The sequence below is a fragment of the Lagenorhynchus albirostris genome, chromosome 3, assembly GCF_949774975.1.
Source record: "Lagenorhynchus albirostris chromosome 3, mLagAlb1.1, whole genome shotgun sequence".
Lineage (NCBI taxonomy): Eukaryota > Metazoa > Chordata > Mammalia > Artiodactyla > Delphinidae > Lagenorhynchus > Lagenorhynchus albirostris.
The window spans coordinates 161,530,846-161,545,558 of record NC_083097.1 but is presented as its reverse complement, the minus strand read 5'-3'; the positions used below and the strand labels follow the sequence as shown (position 1 = coordinate 161,545,558).

At 57.5% G+C, this 14,713-nt stretch overlaps 1 protein-coding gene and 2 non-coding genes across 8 annotated transcripts; all 3 read left to right on the top strand.

The window, feature by feature from the left end:
* Positions 1 to 1,038: 1,038 nt before the first annotated feature.
* TNPO2 (transportin 2) lies at positions 1,039 to 14,668 on the top strand. Of its 6 annotated transcripts, none has more exons than XM_060144920.1 (25): positions 1,039 to 1,163; positions 2,455 to 2,566; positions 3,226 to 3,301; positions 3,384 to 3,533; positions 4,256 to 4,362; positions 4,451 to 4,584; positions 4,677 to 4,758; positions 4,835 to 4,957; positions 5,064 to 5,182; positions 6,115 to 6,175; positions 6,276 to 6,441; positions 6,659 to 6,811; positions 8,115 to 8,340; positions 8,544 to 8,715; positions 9,197 to 9,283; positions 9,362 to 9,469; positions 9,567 to 9,725; positions 10,249 to 10,336; positions 10,522 to 10,620; positions 11,196 to 11,291; positions 11,625 to 11,730; positions 12,023 to 12,122; positions 12,202 to 12,276; positions 12,393 to 12,520; positions 12,604 to 12,768. In XM_060144920.1, exons 2-24 carry the CDS (start codon positions 2,468 to 2,470, stop codon positions 12,498 to 12,500), a joined length of 2,694 nt encoding a protein of 897 aa, XP_060000903.1. In that variant the 5' UTR covers positions 1,039 to 1,163; positions 2,455 to 2,467; the 3' UTR covers positions 12,501 to 12,520; positions 12,604 to 12,768. The 6 variants fall into 6 exon arrangements, with proteins under 6 accessions (XP_060000903.1, XP_060000904.1, XP_060000905.1 ...); XM_060144922.1 differs by lacking the exon at positions 1,039 to 1,163 and adding an exon at positions 14,471 to 14,668 and having other exon boundaries at positions 1,578 to 2,566; positions 11,655 to 11,730; positions 12,393 to 12,494; positions 12,604 to 12,774; XM_060144917.1 differs by lacking the exon at positions 1,039 to 1,163 and having other exon boundaries at positions 1,578 to 2,566.
* LOC132518949 (small nucleolar RNA SNORD41) lies at positions 8,400 to 8,469 on the top strand. The gene has a single exon (XR_009540062.1). It is a non-coding gene; the product is annotated as a small nucleolar RNA SNORD41 (small nucleolar RNA).
* LOC132518959 (small nucleolar RNA ZL2) lies at positions 10,378 to 10,452 on the top strand. The gene has a single exon (XR_009540071.1). It is a non-coding gene; the product is annotated as a small nucleolar RNA ZL2 (small nucleolar RNA).
* Positions 14,669 to 14,713: the final 45 nt, after the last annotated feature.

Below are 14,713 nucleotides of genomic sequence, written 5' to 3'. Positions count from 1 at the left end.
TCAGTGAATTCAGTAAATATTGGTTTAGGGAGGAGCCAAATACGGTAAAAGGACGGCCTTGAGCCTCGGAGTAAAAGCCACGTTTTTGAAGAACAATTTACTGCATATCTTGTAATGCTTAACTTGGATTATCTCAAACCCAGCAAACTATTCTTATACCCATTCCACAAATGGGGACACTAAAGCATAAGGTCGCCCAACTTTTTGTCAGGAGGGCGGAGACGTGGGGAGGGGGGAACGGGGACGCTCATGCTCCTCCCTACTCCGCTTTACTCTTAAGAGAAAGAAAAGGGGTGCCCTACTTTGTCCTCAGACGGCACAAGAATCACGGAATGTCTTTTTTCATCTTCCTTCCCTTACCTAAATTTCCTTAACTGTTTCACCTCATTCAGCCTCAGGGAACGAAAGGAGATAGGCCTTTTGCTCTAGCGTTTATTTTATTAGTTCATTTCATTTAAAATTTTATATCCTCGTGGGTTTATTTTTTTATATCCTTTTAAAAGTTGTCAAACAGTACTGGAAAATAAATAACGCAAAATATGGCAGAGGCTTCTTCAGGAACCCAGCCCGTCTCAGGCACTCCCTTTGTCTGACTTTCCCTCCTTTGTCTCGGGTATAAAGTCCACCCCAGGCTCAGTCCCCTCCACTCTTTCTCTGCACGCACATGTACTCCTCCCAAGTACCGTCTGGATGGAGGGAGGAAGGCACAGTTAAATTCTTAGAGGAGGGGGGTGACAAAGGCGCAGGTGGCTCTGCCTGAAGGGTTTACAGGTCCACCATACACCAAAAAGTCCCACGCGCCACCAAACTCCTAGTTCCAGAAAAGAGCTCCTGTCAGGCCGGCGTTGAGGCAGGCTGAGAAAACGAGATGGTGGGAGGACCGGCCGGCCAGAGAGGCCTAGAGAGCCTGCATCTCTTCGGTCACGTGACCCAGCCTCTGCTGGGCCTAGGTCTCCCGGTGCCAGGCCACGTGCGACGGCTGTTTCTCCGGATTGGTTCTTCTAGGCCAGTTTGAACGGCGTACGGAAGCCTCCGCAGTTCATATACGGCCGCGTTTTTTTTTTTTTTTTTTTTTTTTTGCTCCCTGTCTTTGGCTCCCTCCTTCCTCGCGAGTCTCAGGAGAAGCCGCGGCTTAAGGCCCCGCTGCTGCTGCCCGAGGCCGGGTAAGTGAGCCTCACCCGGACCCTAACCGGCTGGGCCCCGGCTTGCGTCGACCCCCGCAGGGCTTCAGGCCTGCGCGGCGCGCGGCCCGGGCGTCGGGGCCGCGCCTGACCGAGAAAGGCCGAGAACCCGGTTGGGCCCGATTGAGGAGGCAGCGAGAATGGGCCGGGGCGGGGGAGGGGGGAACCGAGCCGGGCTTAGGGGGTGGGGCCTCAGAACCGGGCCAGGTCCCGGTGCCGCGAGAATCGGGCCAGTGGGACGTCTGGGGTCGGGCTGGAGGGGCTCTGATTGGGGGAATCGTATGGGGACTGCTTAGGGACTGATTGGGGGACGTCGCGAGGATCGGGTGTGTGTAGGGGGCTGTTTCGGTGGGGCATGGTTGGGTCTGGTTGGGGGAGGCCGCATTGAAAAGTTGGGGGGGTGCTTGTTGGACCCTGATAGGGAAAGGGCTTCAGACTTCGGCTTGGAGAGCTTTTCTGGGTCTGACTGCGAGGCGTCGCTGGGATCAGTTGGAGGAAATGCCCTGGGGAGTGTTCGGCCAGGTCTAATTGGGGGTAGCCGCAGGGATCGGACGAAGAGGGTTTTCGGTTCGAGGTGGTGGGAGGCTTGGTCGAACTTGATTGGGGGAAGCAGCAGTGACCCGTTAGCAGGAGTTAATGCTGACTGGGGCGGGGGGTTGGAGCGCTGTGTGGGGAGGCTTTGCCAGACCTGACTGAGGAAGCGACAGGGACCCGTCCAGGGGCCTTCTGTCGCCGGATAGGTGGGCTTGGTTGACTCTCCTGCGGAGAGGCATCAGGGACCTGTCTGGAGACTGCTTTGGGTCTGATTAAGGGGAATCGCTGGACTGCGTGCCGGCACGGGAGAGACCACGGGGGCTGGGGCACTATCGTGTTCTGGGGCAGGGTCCCTGGATGGGGAGGTGGCTGGGCCCTCGCCTAGCAGCTTCGAGGGAAGTGGAAGTCTTAGGGCCCGGAGCCGAGGGCGGCGGTATGGGCCGCGGTGGGCTGAAGGCCCAGTGTTGGGTGGGATGAGGATCCGCCGGGTCCCGTCGCCACCTCGCATGGCCCGCTTCCACATACCCGCGCCCGCGCTCCCGAGCCCGCGACTGCGCGGCCGTGGATGGCGCAGCTGGCGGGGACCCCGCACTTGGGCGGGCGTGGATCGGCGGCCTCCGTCTGTCCGCCGAGGACGCTCCCGCCCTGCTACCGCCGCCACCACCTCTGTGGGGGCTCAGCCCGGGACTCACACGGAGCCCCTGGGATCCAGCGCTGATCCTGGCCCCTACCCCCGCAGTTCACCTTGCACCATGGACTGGCAGCCAGACGAGCAGGGCCTGCAGCAGGTCCTGCAGCTGCTCAAAGACTCGCAGTCGCCCAACACAGCCACGCAGCGCATTGTGCAGGATGTATCCTTCCTTCCTTCCGGGTCTGGGGGGACGGGGCAGACATCTGCAGCTCCTGAAGGCCAGAGAGGAAGGGGTCTACTCCCTAATTCTTAGACTCTTTCTGCTGTGGCAGGAGCAGGCCTTGGCAGAGAATTAAGGATTAGGATTACTGGGTCCCATTCCCAGAGGAAATGTGGCCCGGCAGGAGAAGGGGGCACTTCTAGCTGGTGCTTGGCTTTAGTTGAGTTTCATGGGTAAAATTTCCTTTTTTCAATTGGTCATTTAAAATGCTATAAGTTAAACTTTTAAATTATTTAAACCATTAGCAAGTTTCACTTGAAAGTGTGAGTTCCCTTCTTTTTTTTAAAAAAAAAAAACATGCCACATTGGATTGCTAGTGAGTGGAGCTGCCAACATCAGAGAGAGCTGAGTTTGCTAACCCTCTCCTGCTCTGGCCAGATCTTCAGGAGTGGTGGGAAGCTCAGACATGCTCCCCCACCCGCTGTATGAATCTCATGTGCCTGAAATGCTGTGTTATTCTGGGCATGGGGGTTGACAGGTGGGGTTCCAGGAGCTGGTTGCCTCGTCCCCATAGTCAGAAGTAGTATCAGCTATATGGCAGTAAGGGGGCTCTGCCTGGGGAAGACCTCTGTCTCCCAAGACCCTTAACAACCTAGCAGAAACTCAAACAACTGAACCAGTTTCCCGACTTCAACAACTACCTGATATTCGTCCTGACCAGACTCAAGTCGGAAGGTATGCCCTTGGTGTCCCTCCACACAAGCCTGACCCCACTTTCTCCCTTGTGGTTCCCTAAGCCTCAGCCCTCTTCCCCCAGATGAGCCAACTCGCTCTCTCAGTGGCCTCATCCTCAAGAACAACGTGAAGGCACACTACCAGAGCTTTCCACCACCTGTGGCCGACTTCATCAAACAGGAATGTCTCAACAACATCGGCGATGCCTCCTCGCTCATCCGGGCCACCATAGGTAAGAGGGTGCAGCGGGAGTCAGCCTGTGATGATGCCCTGAGCTGTCACTCTTGGCCAAGAAACTTCTCAGTGTGTTAAGGATATTGATTCACAGAATGTTCCAGCACCGTGGATGGTAGTGTAGTACTGTTATTACTGCCATTTTACAGATGAGAAAACTGAGACACATAGATGTTAAGGGATTTGCCTGGCAAGTAGCAGAGCTCAGAAGTGACTAGGTCAGGTCCATGCTCTGAACCACTCCCTCCTGAAACAGCTGTTCTCATTTCTGAGAACAGAACCTAGATGGCTTCTCCCTCACCTCCTCAGGTCTTTGCTCAGATATCAAGGTGTCACCTAGTAAGGCCTTCTCTAGCCACCCAATTAAAAATTGCTACCCTCATCCTCAGCACTTGCTAGCCATCTTCTCTGCTTTATTTTCTCCCTTATCTCTTGGCATCTAGCCACCGAGGTCTTTTGCTGATTTATCTTTACCTCACAGCCTCCCTCACTAGATAGTCAGGTCCTAAGTGCAGGGATTTTGTGTTTAGTTATGTGCTGCATCCCAGGGCTTGAAACAGGGCTGGCTCACGGTAAGACTCAGAGGATCTCAAAGAGTGTGTAGGGTTACAGGGGGTAGCGCACAGAAAGTGTGCTGGAGTGAGTGCGCAGCAAGGAGGGCTGGGGCGCCAGGCAGGCCCGCACCCAGCCTGAGGCAGCGTCCTTTCCTGGCCGCCCCAGGCATTCTCATCACCACCATCGCTTCCAAGGGCGAGCTGCAGATGTGGCCCGAGCTGCTGCCCCAGCTGTGCAACCTACTCAACTCGGAGGATTACAACACTTGTGAGGTAGGGGATGAGCCATGGCCTGCCTGCCTAAGCGGGAGCTGGGGCCAGACCGGGACCCACACCCATGTGCCTGCTCCCCTCCACTCAGGGAGCCTTCGGAGCCCTGCAGAAGATCTGCGAAGACTCATCCGAACTTCTGGACAGCGATGCCCTCAACAGACCCCTCAACATCATGATTCCCAAGTTCCTACAGTTCTTCAAGCACTGCAGCCCCAAGATCCGGTGGGTGCGGCTCCCCAGGGGTCTGCAGGGGGCCTGGAGCAGGTGGGATGGGTGGGGTCAGGAGTGACCCATGTGCGCCTGCCCCCTGCCAGGTCCCATGCCATCGCCTGTGTGAATCAGTTTATCATGGACCGGGCCCAGGCACTGATGGACAACATCGACACCTTCATCGAGGTGGGCCACTGGGCTGGGGAGGGGAGCAGGGGGAGGGCCGAGGGCCCAGCCACAGCTGACCCCGGCTTCCCTGCAGCATCTGTTCGCCCTGGCCGTGGATGATGACCCTGAGGTGCGGAAGAACGTGTGCCGTGCACTGGTGATGCTGCTGGAAGTGCGGATCGACAGGCTCATCCCCCACATGCACAGCATCATCCAGGTATGCCTGGCCAGGGCCAGCCCGCGTGTGCGCTGAGGGGTGGGAGGCAGGTGGGGAGCCACCCCTAGCCGGGCCAAGCCTTAGCCTTTCTCCCATCCCACCCCAGTACATGCTGCAGAGGACCCAGGACCATGATGAGAACGTGGCCCTTGAGGCCTGCGAGTTCTGGCTGACACTGGCCGAGCAGCCCATCTGCAAGGAAGTCCTGGCCTCCCACCTGGTCCAGTGAGTGCTGCTTCTGCCCTCTGTCCCACCCCAGCCTCCACCTCTTGCCATGCCTGTGCCTTTCCTTCTGGTCAGCTCCTGCGCTAGCCTCAGTCCACATCTTGTATCTTGGTTTACTTTTATTCCTGTGCACGTTTATTTTGCAAACGGTAAGTATGTAGCTTTAATGACTTAAAAATTAGGTTAAGTTATAGGTGGAAAAAAGTGAAGACTCAACAGAGGCTTTAGGCATAGCTGGATCCAGGTGCTCAAAGGATGTGAAAGGCGCCTGTCTGGTCTCAGATCTACTTCCTCTATGTTGGCTTTGTTCTCAGGCACAGCCTTCCCTCGTCGTAGTACTGTGGCCTTCTGCAGCCTTCCAGCTCAGGAGTCTCAGAGTAAAGAAATTCTCTCTCAACCAGTATCTCCGCAAAAGTCCTAGGGCTGATCCTCCTGGACCAACTTGGATTACTTTTCTATCCCCGAGTCAGTGAGGGCTCTAACCAAAATCTCCGATCCCGACGTGCATGGGCTCCAGCTGAGGGGGCAGGCTGCCCTGCCTGTTTGGTCCCCTAACCAGGCCCCATCCTAGGGAAGTGCCTGGTGACAGGGCCACATGTCCCTGCTTTATGGTGTGCTAGGGGTCAGGCACTATTCCAAGCTTCTCAGTGTATTCAGGGGTCGGGAATTCACTGAGTGGCCAGGGGTCTGGGTCCAGAACCTTCCTGTGGAGCTAGGAGTAGTGTTAGCTCTGACCCAGTCACAGTGGCTGAGACTCGGCTGAGATAGTACCCACTAAGGGAAATGAGTGGATGTAGCATAACCAGGATCAGCATGTGCAGTCGGCCCCTTGGCTCCCTGACCTCCTCCCCTCCCCGCTTCTTCCCTCTCCCCCAGGCTGTAAGCCCCCTCTGGGGCCCCTGCATCCTGATTAACAGCCTCTCTTCCAACAGGTTGATCCCTATCCTGGTAAACGGGATGAAGTACTCAGAAATCGACATCATCCTGCTCAAGGTTAGTTAGGGCTGACCACCAGGCACAGGCAGGAGGATGAAGGCTGGGGCACTGGGGATGGGGGCCTCTGTGGTGCTTAGCCATCTGCCTGGCTCCACAGGGGGATGTCGAGGAGGATGAGGCCGTCCCTGACAGCGAGCAGGATATCAAGCCACGCTTCCACAAGTCACGCACGGTGACGCTGCCCCATGAGGCTGAGCGGCCTGATGGCTCTGAGGATGCAGAGGATGATGATGACGATGATGCTTTGTCTGACTGGAATCTGAGTAAGTGGCCAGGCCTGGGGTGAGAAGGGGGAAGTAGGGGGCAGCAAGCCCTGGGCTCCCCTCTTAGGAGGGAATCAGAAGCCTATATGGAGCAGATCATGAAGATTCTAATCATGATCTCTGATCCTGGGGGGCACAGAGAGGAGGGCTGGTGGCCTGCCTGATGTGCCTCCCTGAGCCCGCCACCCCTCGTCCCCCATCTCCCCTCCCACCCCAGGGAAGTGCTCGGCGGCTGCACTGGACGTCCTGGCTAACGTCTTCCGGGAGGAACTGCTGCCCCACCTACTCCCCCTGCTCAAGGGCCTCCTCTTCCACCCCGAGTGGGTGGTCAAGGAGTCGGGCATCCTGGTGCTGGGCGCCATTGCTGAGGGTAAGTGACCTGCCAGCCTGGCTGCGCCTGACCTCTGATCCCCACGCTGGTGCGAGACTGGGGCTGGCCCAGGCAGGCTTGTGGGGGGCGACGCCATCCCCAGGTTCTCTCCAGAGGCCTGCTCACCCCACTCCAAACAGCTCTGGGATTTGAATCTTCCTTTCAGCCCGTGGGCCTGAAAGGGACCCCCGAAAGCAAGCTCTCTCCTTAATTCTCATGGACAGGCCATAAGCATAATAACAGCAACAATAATAACAGGCACTTCTGCAGTGCTTGCCCCACAGCAGGCAGCCCTGTCCTGCGGGCTCACTACCATCTGAGGAGGTGGGTTTCTTAGATGGGGGAACTAAGGTGCAGAGAGAATCAACGGCACTTCCCTCGTCACCCAGAGTGAAGCTGGGCCTCAAACCTGCTCTGGCTGCGAGGCTGGCCTGCCAGAATCAGAAGTGTGCAGTGGTGTTTCCTTAAACTTCACACGGTGTGCTTGTGCTGTACTGACACGGTTTCCAGGTTCCCCTTGTCCCGATGGATGGGGTGTACAGCGTGAACTACCAGAGGGCTTTGCAGAACTGTTACAGGCAGCACACACGACCCCCTCAGCATCCAGGCCTGCTAGAACAAGCAGAGAGGGCAGCAGGAGCCCTCACCCTGGAGAGCTTTTCAAAGTTGTCTAAGGAAATGTTTCCTCATATAATAAGTAATGGGTCTTATGTTAACAGGACACATAACACGTTCCACAATGCACATATGTATTTTAATAGACTATGTGAAGTGTTCTGCATATATAATGGAAAAAGATCTCAAGGAACTGACCCTAAACTGGTAAAAATAGATCTCATGGCTTGGGATTATCAGAGGGTGTGCTATTTATTACCCGTGTTCTGTAATGAAAAGAGAGACACAGTTAAGGGTTTTTAAAAAGAGAAGATGTAAAGTAGAAAAAGAAAAATCACAAACATCCAAGAAAGGTTTCAAAGGAAAGGTCCTTTCTGTCCACCTGCGTTGTTACTGCCCATAAAGCCCAAGTCAGTGTGCAGCTTGGCCATCTATGAATGAACTAGTGACCAGATAAAAACATCACAAGCCCTGGAATGGGGTGGAGCTGATGGAGAGGAAAGTCTTGCTCTGATGCCGTTTCCCATCCCCATCCTGCCTTTCACTGGCTCTGTGACTCTGAGCCAGTTATTTAACTTCCAAGCCTCAGTTTCCCCATCTGTCAGGTGCGGCTGATCCTCTCCCCAGGAGGGTGGATGTGACCCGGCCCAGTTGGGCTCAGCCTTGCCTCTGTGCCGGCTCCTTGCAGGCTGCATGCAGGGCATGGTGCCCTACCTGCCAGAGCTGATCCCGCACCTCATCCAGTGCTTATCAGACAAGAAGGCCCTGGTCCGCTCCATCGCCTGCTGGACCCTGAGCCGCTATGCCCACTGGGTGGTCAGCCAGCCCCCTGACATGCACCTCAAGCCTCTGATGACAGAGCTGCTCAAGCGCATCCTGGATGGCAACAAGAGGGTACAGGAGGCGGCCTGCAGGTGAACCTCGACCCCTGGCCCCACAGCCCTCACCTCACCTGGCCCCACTGGCTGCTCTCTGGGAAGTGATGATACTCATGACCCCTGACATTGTACTGATTTCTCACGTATTCGTACTGGCTGATCCCGAGTGCACCCTCCCTGACCCGACTCAGAGCCTAGCCCTGCCTGTGGCTGCCTGCTAAACCCCTTCCCCCTTCCAGTGCCTTCGCCACCCTGGAGGAGGAGGCCTGCACGGAGCTGGTCCCTTACCTCAGCTATATCCTGGACACCCTCGTTTTTGCCTTTGGCAAGTACCAGCACAAGAACCTGCTCATCCTCTACGATGCCATCGGCACCCTGGCCGACTCTGTGGGCCACCACCTCAACCAGCCGGTGAGACCCCACAGCGGCTCCCTCCTCCCGATCCCTGTGCCCCTTGGCATCCGGTGACCTGGCGGCGACCCGTGTCGCACGCCAGGGACGTGGCCATGACCTCGACAGGCAGACAGACAGACCCGGCCCCAGCCCTCGCCCTGTTCCCAGTCTAGTGGGGGAGACAGACAGTTATGAGACAGCGTGGTAAGTGCTGTGCCGGGGGAGCTCAGGGGCCTGCAGGAAGCAGGAAGCGCTGACTCAGGCTCCAAGGGGCAGGAGGGGGGGTGGGGGTGGGGCTCGGGATGGGTGAGAAGGGAGTAAATTAGAAGGGCCTGGAGGTCTGGCTGGATGGCGAGGCCTCGCAGGGCCCCATGAACCAAAGCGAGGAGCCTAGACCTCATTGCTCAGATGACGGGCACCTCTGAGTCACAGGGAACCCTGCTGGTTCCCAGGCCACCACCCACACCCAGGGAGCCCCAACTTCCTGCTCCCCTTCCAGGAATACATCCAGAAGCTGATGCCTCCGCTGATCCAGAAGTGGAACGAGCTCAAGGATGAAGACAAGGACCTATTCCCTCTGCTGGAGGTGGGTGAGCTCCAGGCCCTCTCCCGAGGCCCCGTCCCACCCACCTGAGCTCACCTCTCCTGCCCTCCTCCTTGCCAGTGCCTGTCATCAGTGGCCACTGCCCTGCAGAGTGGCTTCCTGCCCTACTGTGAGCCCGTCTACCAGCGCTGTGTTACCCTGGTGCAGAAGACGCTGGCCCAGGCCATGGTGAGCATCCCTCCAGCACCACCCCATCACCCGCTCCTCTGCTGCTGCCCCAGCCTGGGCCCACTCCCCTCACCTGCCTGCCCCCTTCTGTGCCCAGATGTACACCCAGCACCCTGAGCAGTACGAGGCCCCTGACAAGGACTTCATGATTGTGGCGCTGGACCTGCTCAGCGGCCTGGCTGAGGGCCTGGGCGGGCACGTGGAGCAGCTGGTAGCCCGCAGCAACATCATGACACTGCTCTTTCAGTGCATGCAGGTGGGTGGGCCCCTCGCGGGCCTCTAAGTGGACAATGGTGACACCCAGCAGCCTTTGTGGGCTGCCTTGGGTGGACTCAGGGCCTTGGTTATGCCCTGAGGACATCAGGGAGAAAGGACCCATTAAAAAAAAAAAGCTTGTAATTATTTTTAAAAGTGATTCAAATAAAACATGTAAAATCTCATTGAAAAACCTAACAATGTACAAAATTAAAAAGTAGAAAATAGGAAATGTGAAAGCACAAGCCCCTCCAATATGACGCCCCCACCCCCCAGCGTATTGAGGATGGGCAGCAGTTCCAAGTGCTCTCTTCTGTAGTGGTACCGAGCTGGGCATTCTCGTTCACATGCCCCGAGTCCCAGATGTACAGATGGGGCCTGTAGCCTTGGCACTGGGAAGTGGCAGGGTCAGGTCATGCTCCAGGAACTGTTCCCTTAGCTGCCCTGCTCTGAGGGGTTAGTTGGGATCCCGGCTGGTTGGGGGAAGGGGAGCCCGGCCACGCTGACCCTGTTCCAACCCCCAGGACTCGATGCCTGAGGTCCGGCAGAGCTCCTTCGCCCTCCTGGGAGACCTCACCAAAGCCTGCTTCATCCATGTCAAGCCCTGTATTGGTACGACCCCCATTTCGTCCTTACCCCATGACCCCAGCCCTGGCCTCAAGTGATGGAGAGATGACCTGGGAGGACTGTGACCGCACTGGGATGTATTCGTACTGTCTGACGGGGCCTGCTTCGCAAGTGTCAGAAGCTTACCCTGGCTGGCCCTCCTGCTCAGCACCCTTCTTTCTCCCTGCCAGCTGAGTTCATGCCCATCCTGGGCACCAACCTGAACCCCGAGTTCATCTCTGTCTGCAACAATGCCACCTGGGCCATTGGCGAGATCTGCATGCAGATGGGTAAGTGCCCCACAGCTGGGCAGGCCCTGTCCCTCCCCATTGGCTTGTTCCCAGCCTGGGGCCAGGAGTCTGGCTCTAACTGACAGGTTCCCTCTAGAGGGCCCTGGTGCTCCTTGAGGAAGGCTCCGATTGGCCAGGGACAAGGGGACACCTCTGAGCATTTTCATCCGAGATGGGGACACATGGCTGAAAGGCCATCTGTAATTGGCTTTTCCAAAGAGGCACAGGACAGGAGGCCTGTACTTATTGGACTACTTGTCACCTCCCTCCCCTCCAAGCAATTGGCTGAAAGGCCCCCTGGGATTGGCTGGGAGACTGTCACTGCTTCTCTGCTCTCTGCCTAACCCCACAGGGAGGCTGGGTGGTGTGGTCTCACCCTGGTGTCCAGCAGTGACGCCAGGGAAGCTTCTGGTGTTGGGAGGGTGTAGGTCTGTCTCTGGTTGGCCATGGCGCCTGGGCAGCAGATAGCCAGAGAAGGTTGCTTGCTCCCTCACTGGTTGGCCAGTGTCTGGATACAACTCGGGTCAGTGTGGGTGGCGTGGGCTGTGTGGGGCTCTGACTGGCCTGTCCCCCAGGGGCAGAGATGCAGCCCTACGTGCAGATGGTCCTCAACAACCTGGTGGAGATCATTAACCGGCCCAACACGCCCAAGACGTTGCTGGAAAACACAGGTGGGCCCCAGGCCTGGGCCCTTGCCGCCCCCTTGCCCGCCTCCTGGAGGTGGGGTATCCTGGCTGGGAGGGTAGCTGACAAGAGGCCTTGGGAAAGAACCAGGGAGGGTGACTGGAAGGACCTGGAATGGGGCTATGGGAGGAGGCCTAAGAAAGATGTTGGCCTCGGGGGAGACCTGGGAGAGACCCAAGTGGGGTGGGGAGGAGACCCTGACCGGGCCAAGCTTGGGGGCCCAGGGAGCTGGCAGGAGCTATTCTCTTGGGGCCCGTGGGGCGGGGCTGGTGCCTCGTGCTAGAGGCCCTGCCACGTACCGGGGCCGCTCGGGGTTGCAGGTCGCCTGACGAGTCCCTCTGCCATTCCAGCCATCACCATCGGCCGCCTGGGCTACGTGTGCCCACAGGAGGTGGCACCCATGCTGCAGCAGTTCATCCGGCCTTGGTGTGTGCCCACCTGTGTGGGGCCTGCCGTACGGTGGGCTGGGCGGTGGGGGGAGGGTGGGACAGGCCCGACCCAGTCCCTCGCCTGTGCCCACCCAGCCCTACCCTGCCCACCCGTGGATGCCCGACCCAGCCCCACCGAGCCCTGATCTCCTGCTTCCCCCACGCCTCACAGATACATGTCCCATCCCAGCCCCACCACCCACTGGCCCACCGCTCCCTGCTGTCCCCCACAGATGTCCATCCTGCCCCAGGCCCACTGGCTGATTCCCCACTGCTTACCTTCCCCACAGGTGCACATCCCTCAGGAACATCAGGGACAATGAGGAGAAGGACTCGGCCTTCCGAGGCATCTGCATGATGATAGGCGTCAACCCCGGGGGTGTTGTGCAGGTTGGGGCAGCTGGGCTCTGAGGGAAGTTGCTGGGGCTGGGCTTGGACGGCCCCTCACGTGGGATCCGTCACGTTTCAGGACTTTATTTTCTTCTGCGACGCTGTAGCCTCCTGGGTGAGCCCGAAGGATGACCTTCGGGACATGTTTTATAAGGTAGGGCTCCCGCTTGGCCCTGATCTAGTCTCGGAAGGCGGCAGGGTGGGGAGAGACCGAGTTCATCTTCATCTTGCTCCGCTCCGGGGCGCCCCTCACCCCCTCCCTCGCTGCAGATTCTCCATGGCTTCAAAGACCAAGTTGGGGAAGAAAACTGGCAGCAGTTCTCAGAGCAGTTCCCGCCGCTGCTTAAGGAGAGGCTAGCTGCCTTCTACGGGGTCTAGATGAGTACTGCGACTGCCAGGTGAGGAGGCCGTGTGCAGAGAGGGCTGGCGCTGTTGTGGGAGCCAAAGGGGCGCAGGCCCTGACCCTCTCCTCTCCTCACAGGTTTCTGTCTGCGTCGTCGTCAGAGGGGTTGCTGGGGAGCGCGCTGCGTCCAGAAGTCGCCGTGCCCTGGTCGAGGGGGGTTAGGGAGGAGTGAGTGGGACCCAAATCCAGACGCCCTCCCCGTCCATCTACCTGCCATACCCGGCCATAGGCCGGTCAGCGGGTGGGCAGGTGGGTGGGGCCTCCACGTTCATCCTATAAATGGGAGGGGGGTGGGACTTCTTGGCAGCAAGGGCCCCTTGCTCTAATTGGGGTCACCTCAGGCAGCCTACTTGGGCCAGCCACGTGTGGGAGGGAAGAATCAACACGGCCGACCAAATCCGGCTTAGGATGAGGCAAGGGAAAAGCAGGTGGGGAGGGGGGTCCTTGTAGAGACACGTACACTCACACGTACACACGTGGCTACACGCATGTGCGGGCGCTGCAGCCAGCCAGGCTGGGCCAGCCGCCCCACCATTTCCCCGACTGCATGGAGACAGTAGAATTAGTGAACCCCTGAGTTAACTCGTAAGGCCTTCCGTGTAACCTGCATCTAGAGTTTAAGAAGCTTCTGCTGTTTTGCCGGAATTGGCGGTGATTAGGGAGGGCTGGGTGGGTTGGGGACCTCCGCTGGGACCCTGGGGCGGGTGGGGGGGAAGAGGACGGCCACCTTGGGGCCGCCCAGTCAGCACGCACACGCTTTGGACCTGCTCCGCACACTTCTTGCCAGCTCTGTGGCAGCCTCAGCCAGTGTGTCTCCCTCCTTGTCCCGTCCCAGCCAGAAGAGTGGGGACCACCGAAGTGGCCGGGGCTGGCCAGAGGTCGCCCTTTTCTCCCTCCCCTGTGCTCCAGTGACTTTCAAAGATGCTGGGCTGGAACTTTTTCCCCCTGAGGAGAGTTGGGGGCAGCCAGAGCTGCTGACATCTACCCCTGTGTCTCTCCATAAGCAAGTCTGTTTCAAAGGCAGTCCGTTTCTCTGCTTCCGAGAGCCCTCTTCCAGGCCTGGGTTTTAACACAAGGGCCGAGGCTGAGGCATTTAATTGATGGTGATAGAAAACCAAGGCTTATGCTTTGCCAGCAAGAGGGAAACCAAAGGCTTGGAGGAAGGGAAGGGTGCTGTATTCCCTTACCCGACTCTGGCCCTGGGACTTCCTGATCATCACAGCTCCCAGTAGGCCCCAAGACCCCACCAGATTGGGGTAGCGATCCTAGGGAAACTTCTGGGATTGGTTGGGGATGCAGGCACAGTGGGAGAGGCTCCCCTAGAGAGAGGAGGTGTGGTTGCTTCCCAGTTGGCCTCAAAACTGAAACCAAGCCTTGAAGCCCCCTTAATGTTGTTTTCCTCTTCCCTTTCTACTTCTCTGGGGGCCTCTTTTTGCAGTTTTGGGGGTTTGACTGGATTCCTGCATTCTGGGTCCTGCTCCATGCATCCCTCTCGAGCACTGGATCACACCCTCATCACAGCCCTGTGTCTCCTATCAGACAGGGTCAGGCCCCACCTCTCTTCCAAGGGGCACTTGGTGCACATTCCATAAACTCAGCTGGTTCCCCCGCTGTGAAACTCCAGCAGGTCTCTGGAAGCCATTTGTAAAAAAAAGAAAAGAAAAAAAAATTAAATACCATTTAATTTTCTGGTAATTCCAGTTCTTTGGAGCATCCTCTGCTGGGTCTTGGGGTGTGTGGATTGGCTGTCTGATGGGATTGGTAACCCCTTCTCCATCCAGGATGGGGGGCCTCCAACCACCTTCAGGGAAGGGGAGCCTGGTTCTAGTTATCTTTTTCTTCTTTTCTTTTTTTTAATTAAGGAAACTATTTAATTTTTTAATTTATTTTTTTGTTGATTTTTGCACAACGAAGTTTCAGCTTCTCAACCTTTTCCCCTGCGCAGGGCTGCGGACCCTGACTGGCCTCGATCTGCAGTCCCTCTCGTTCCCACATCCCTCCTTCCCCCTCATCCTCTTCTTCCTGCGGGCTCCCAGGGTCTGTCCATTTGTTACCGTGCTGTGCTGGGGACTGGCGCCAAGGTGGCGTGAGATTCCACTTGTGTAGAACTTTGTTGAGTAAAGATCAGTTTCTTGTGAAACCCTTGGTCTCCATCTGGCCTCTTGTGTCCTGGGCTTTGGCAGTAGAG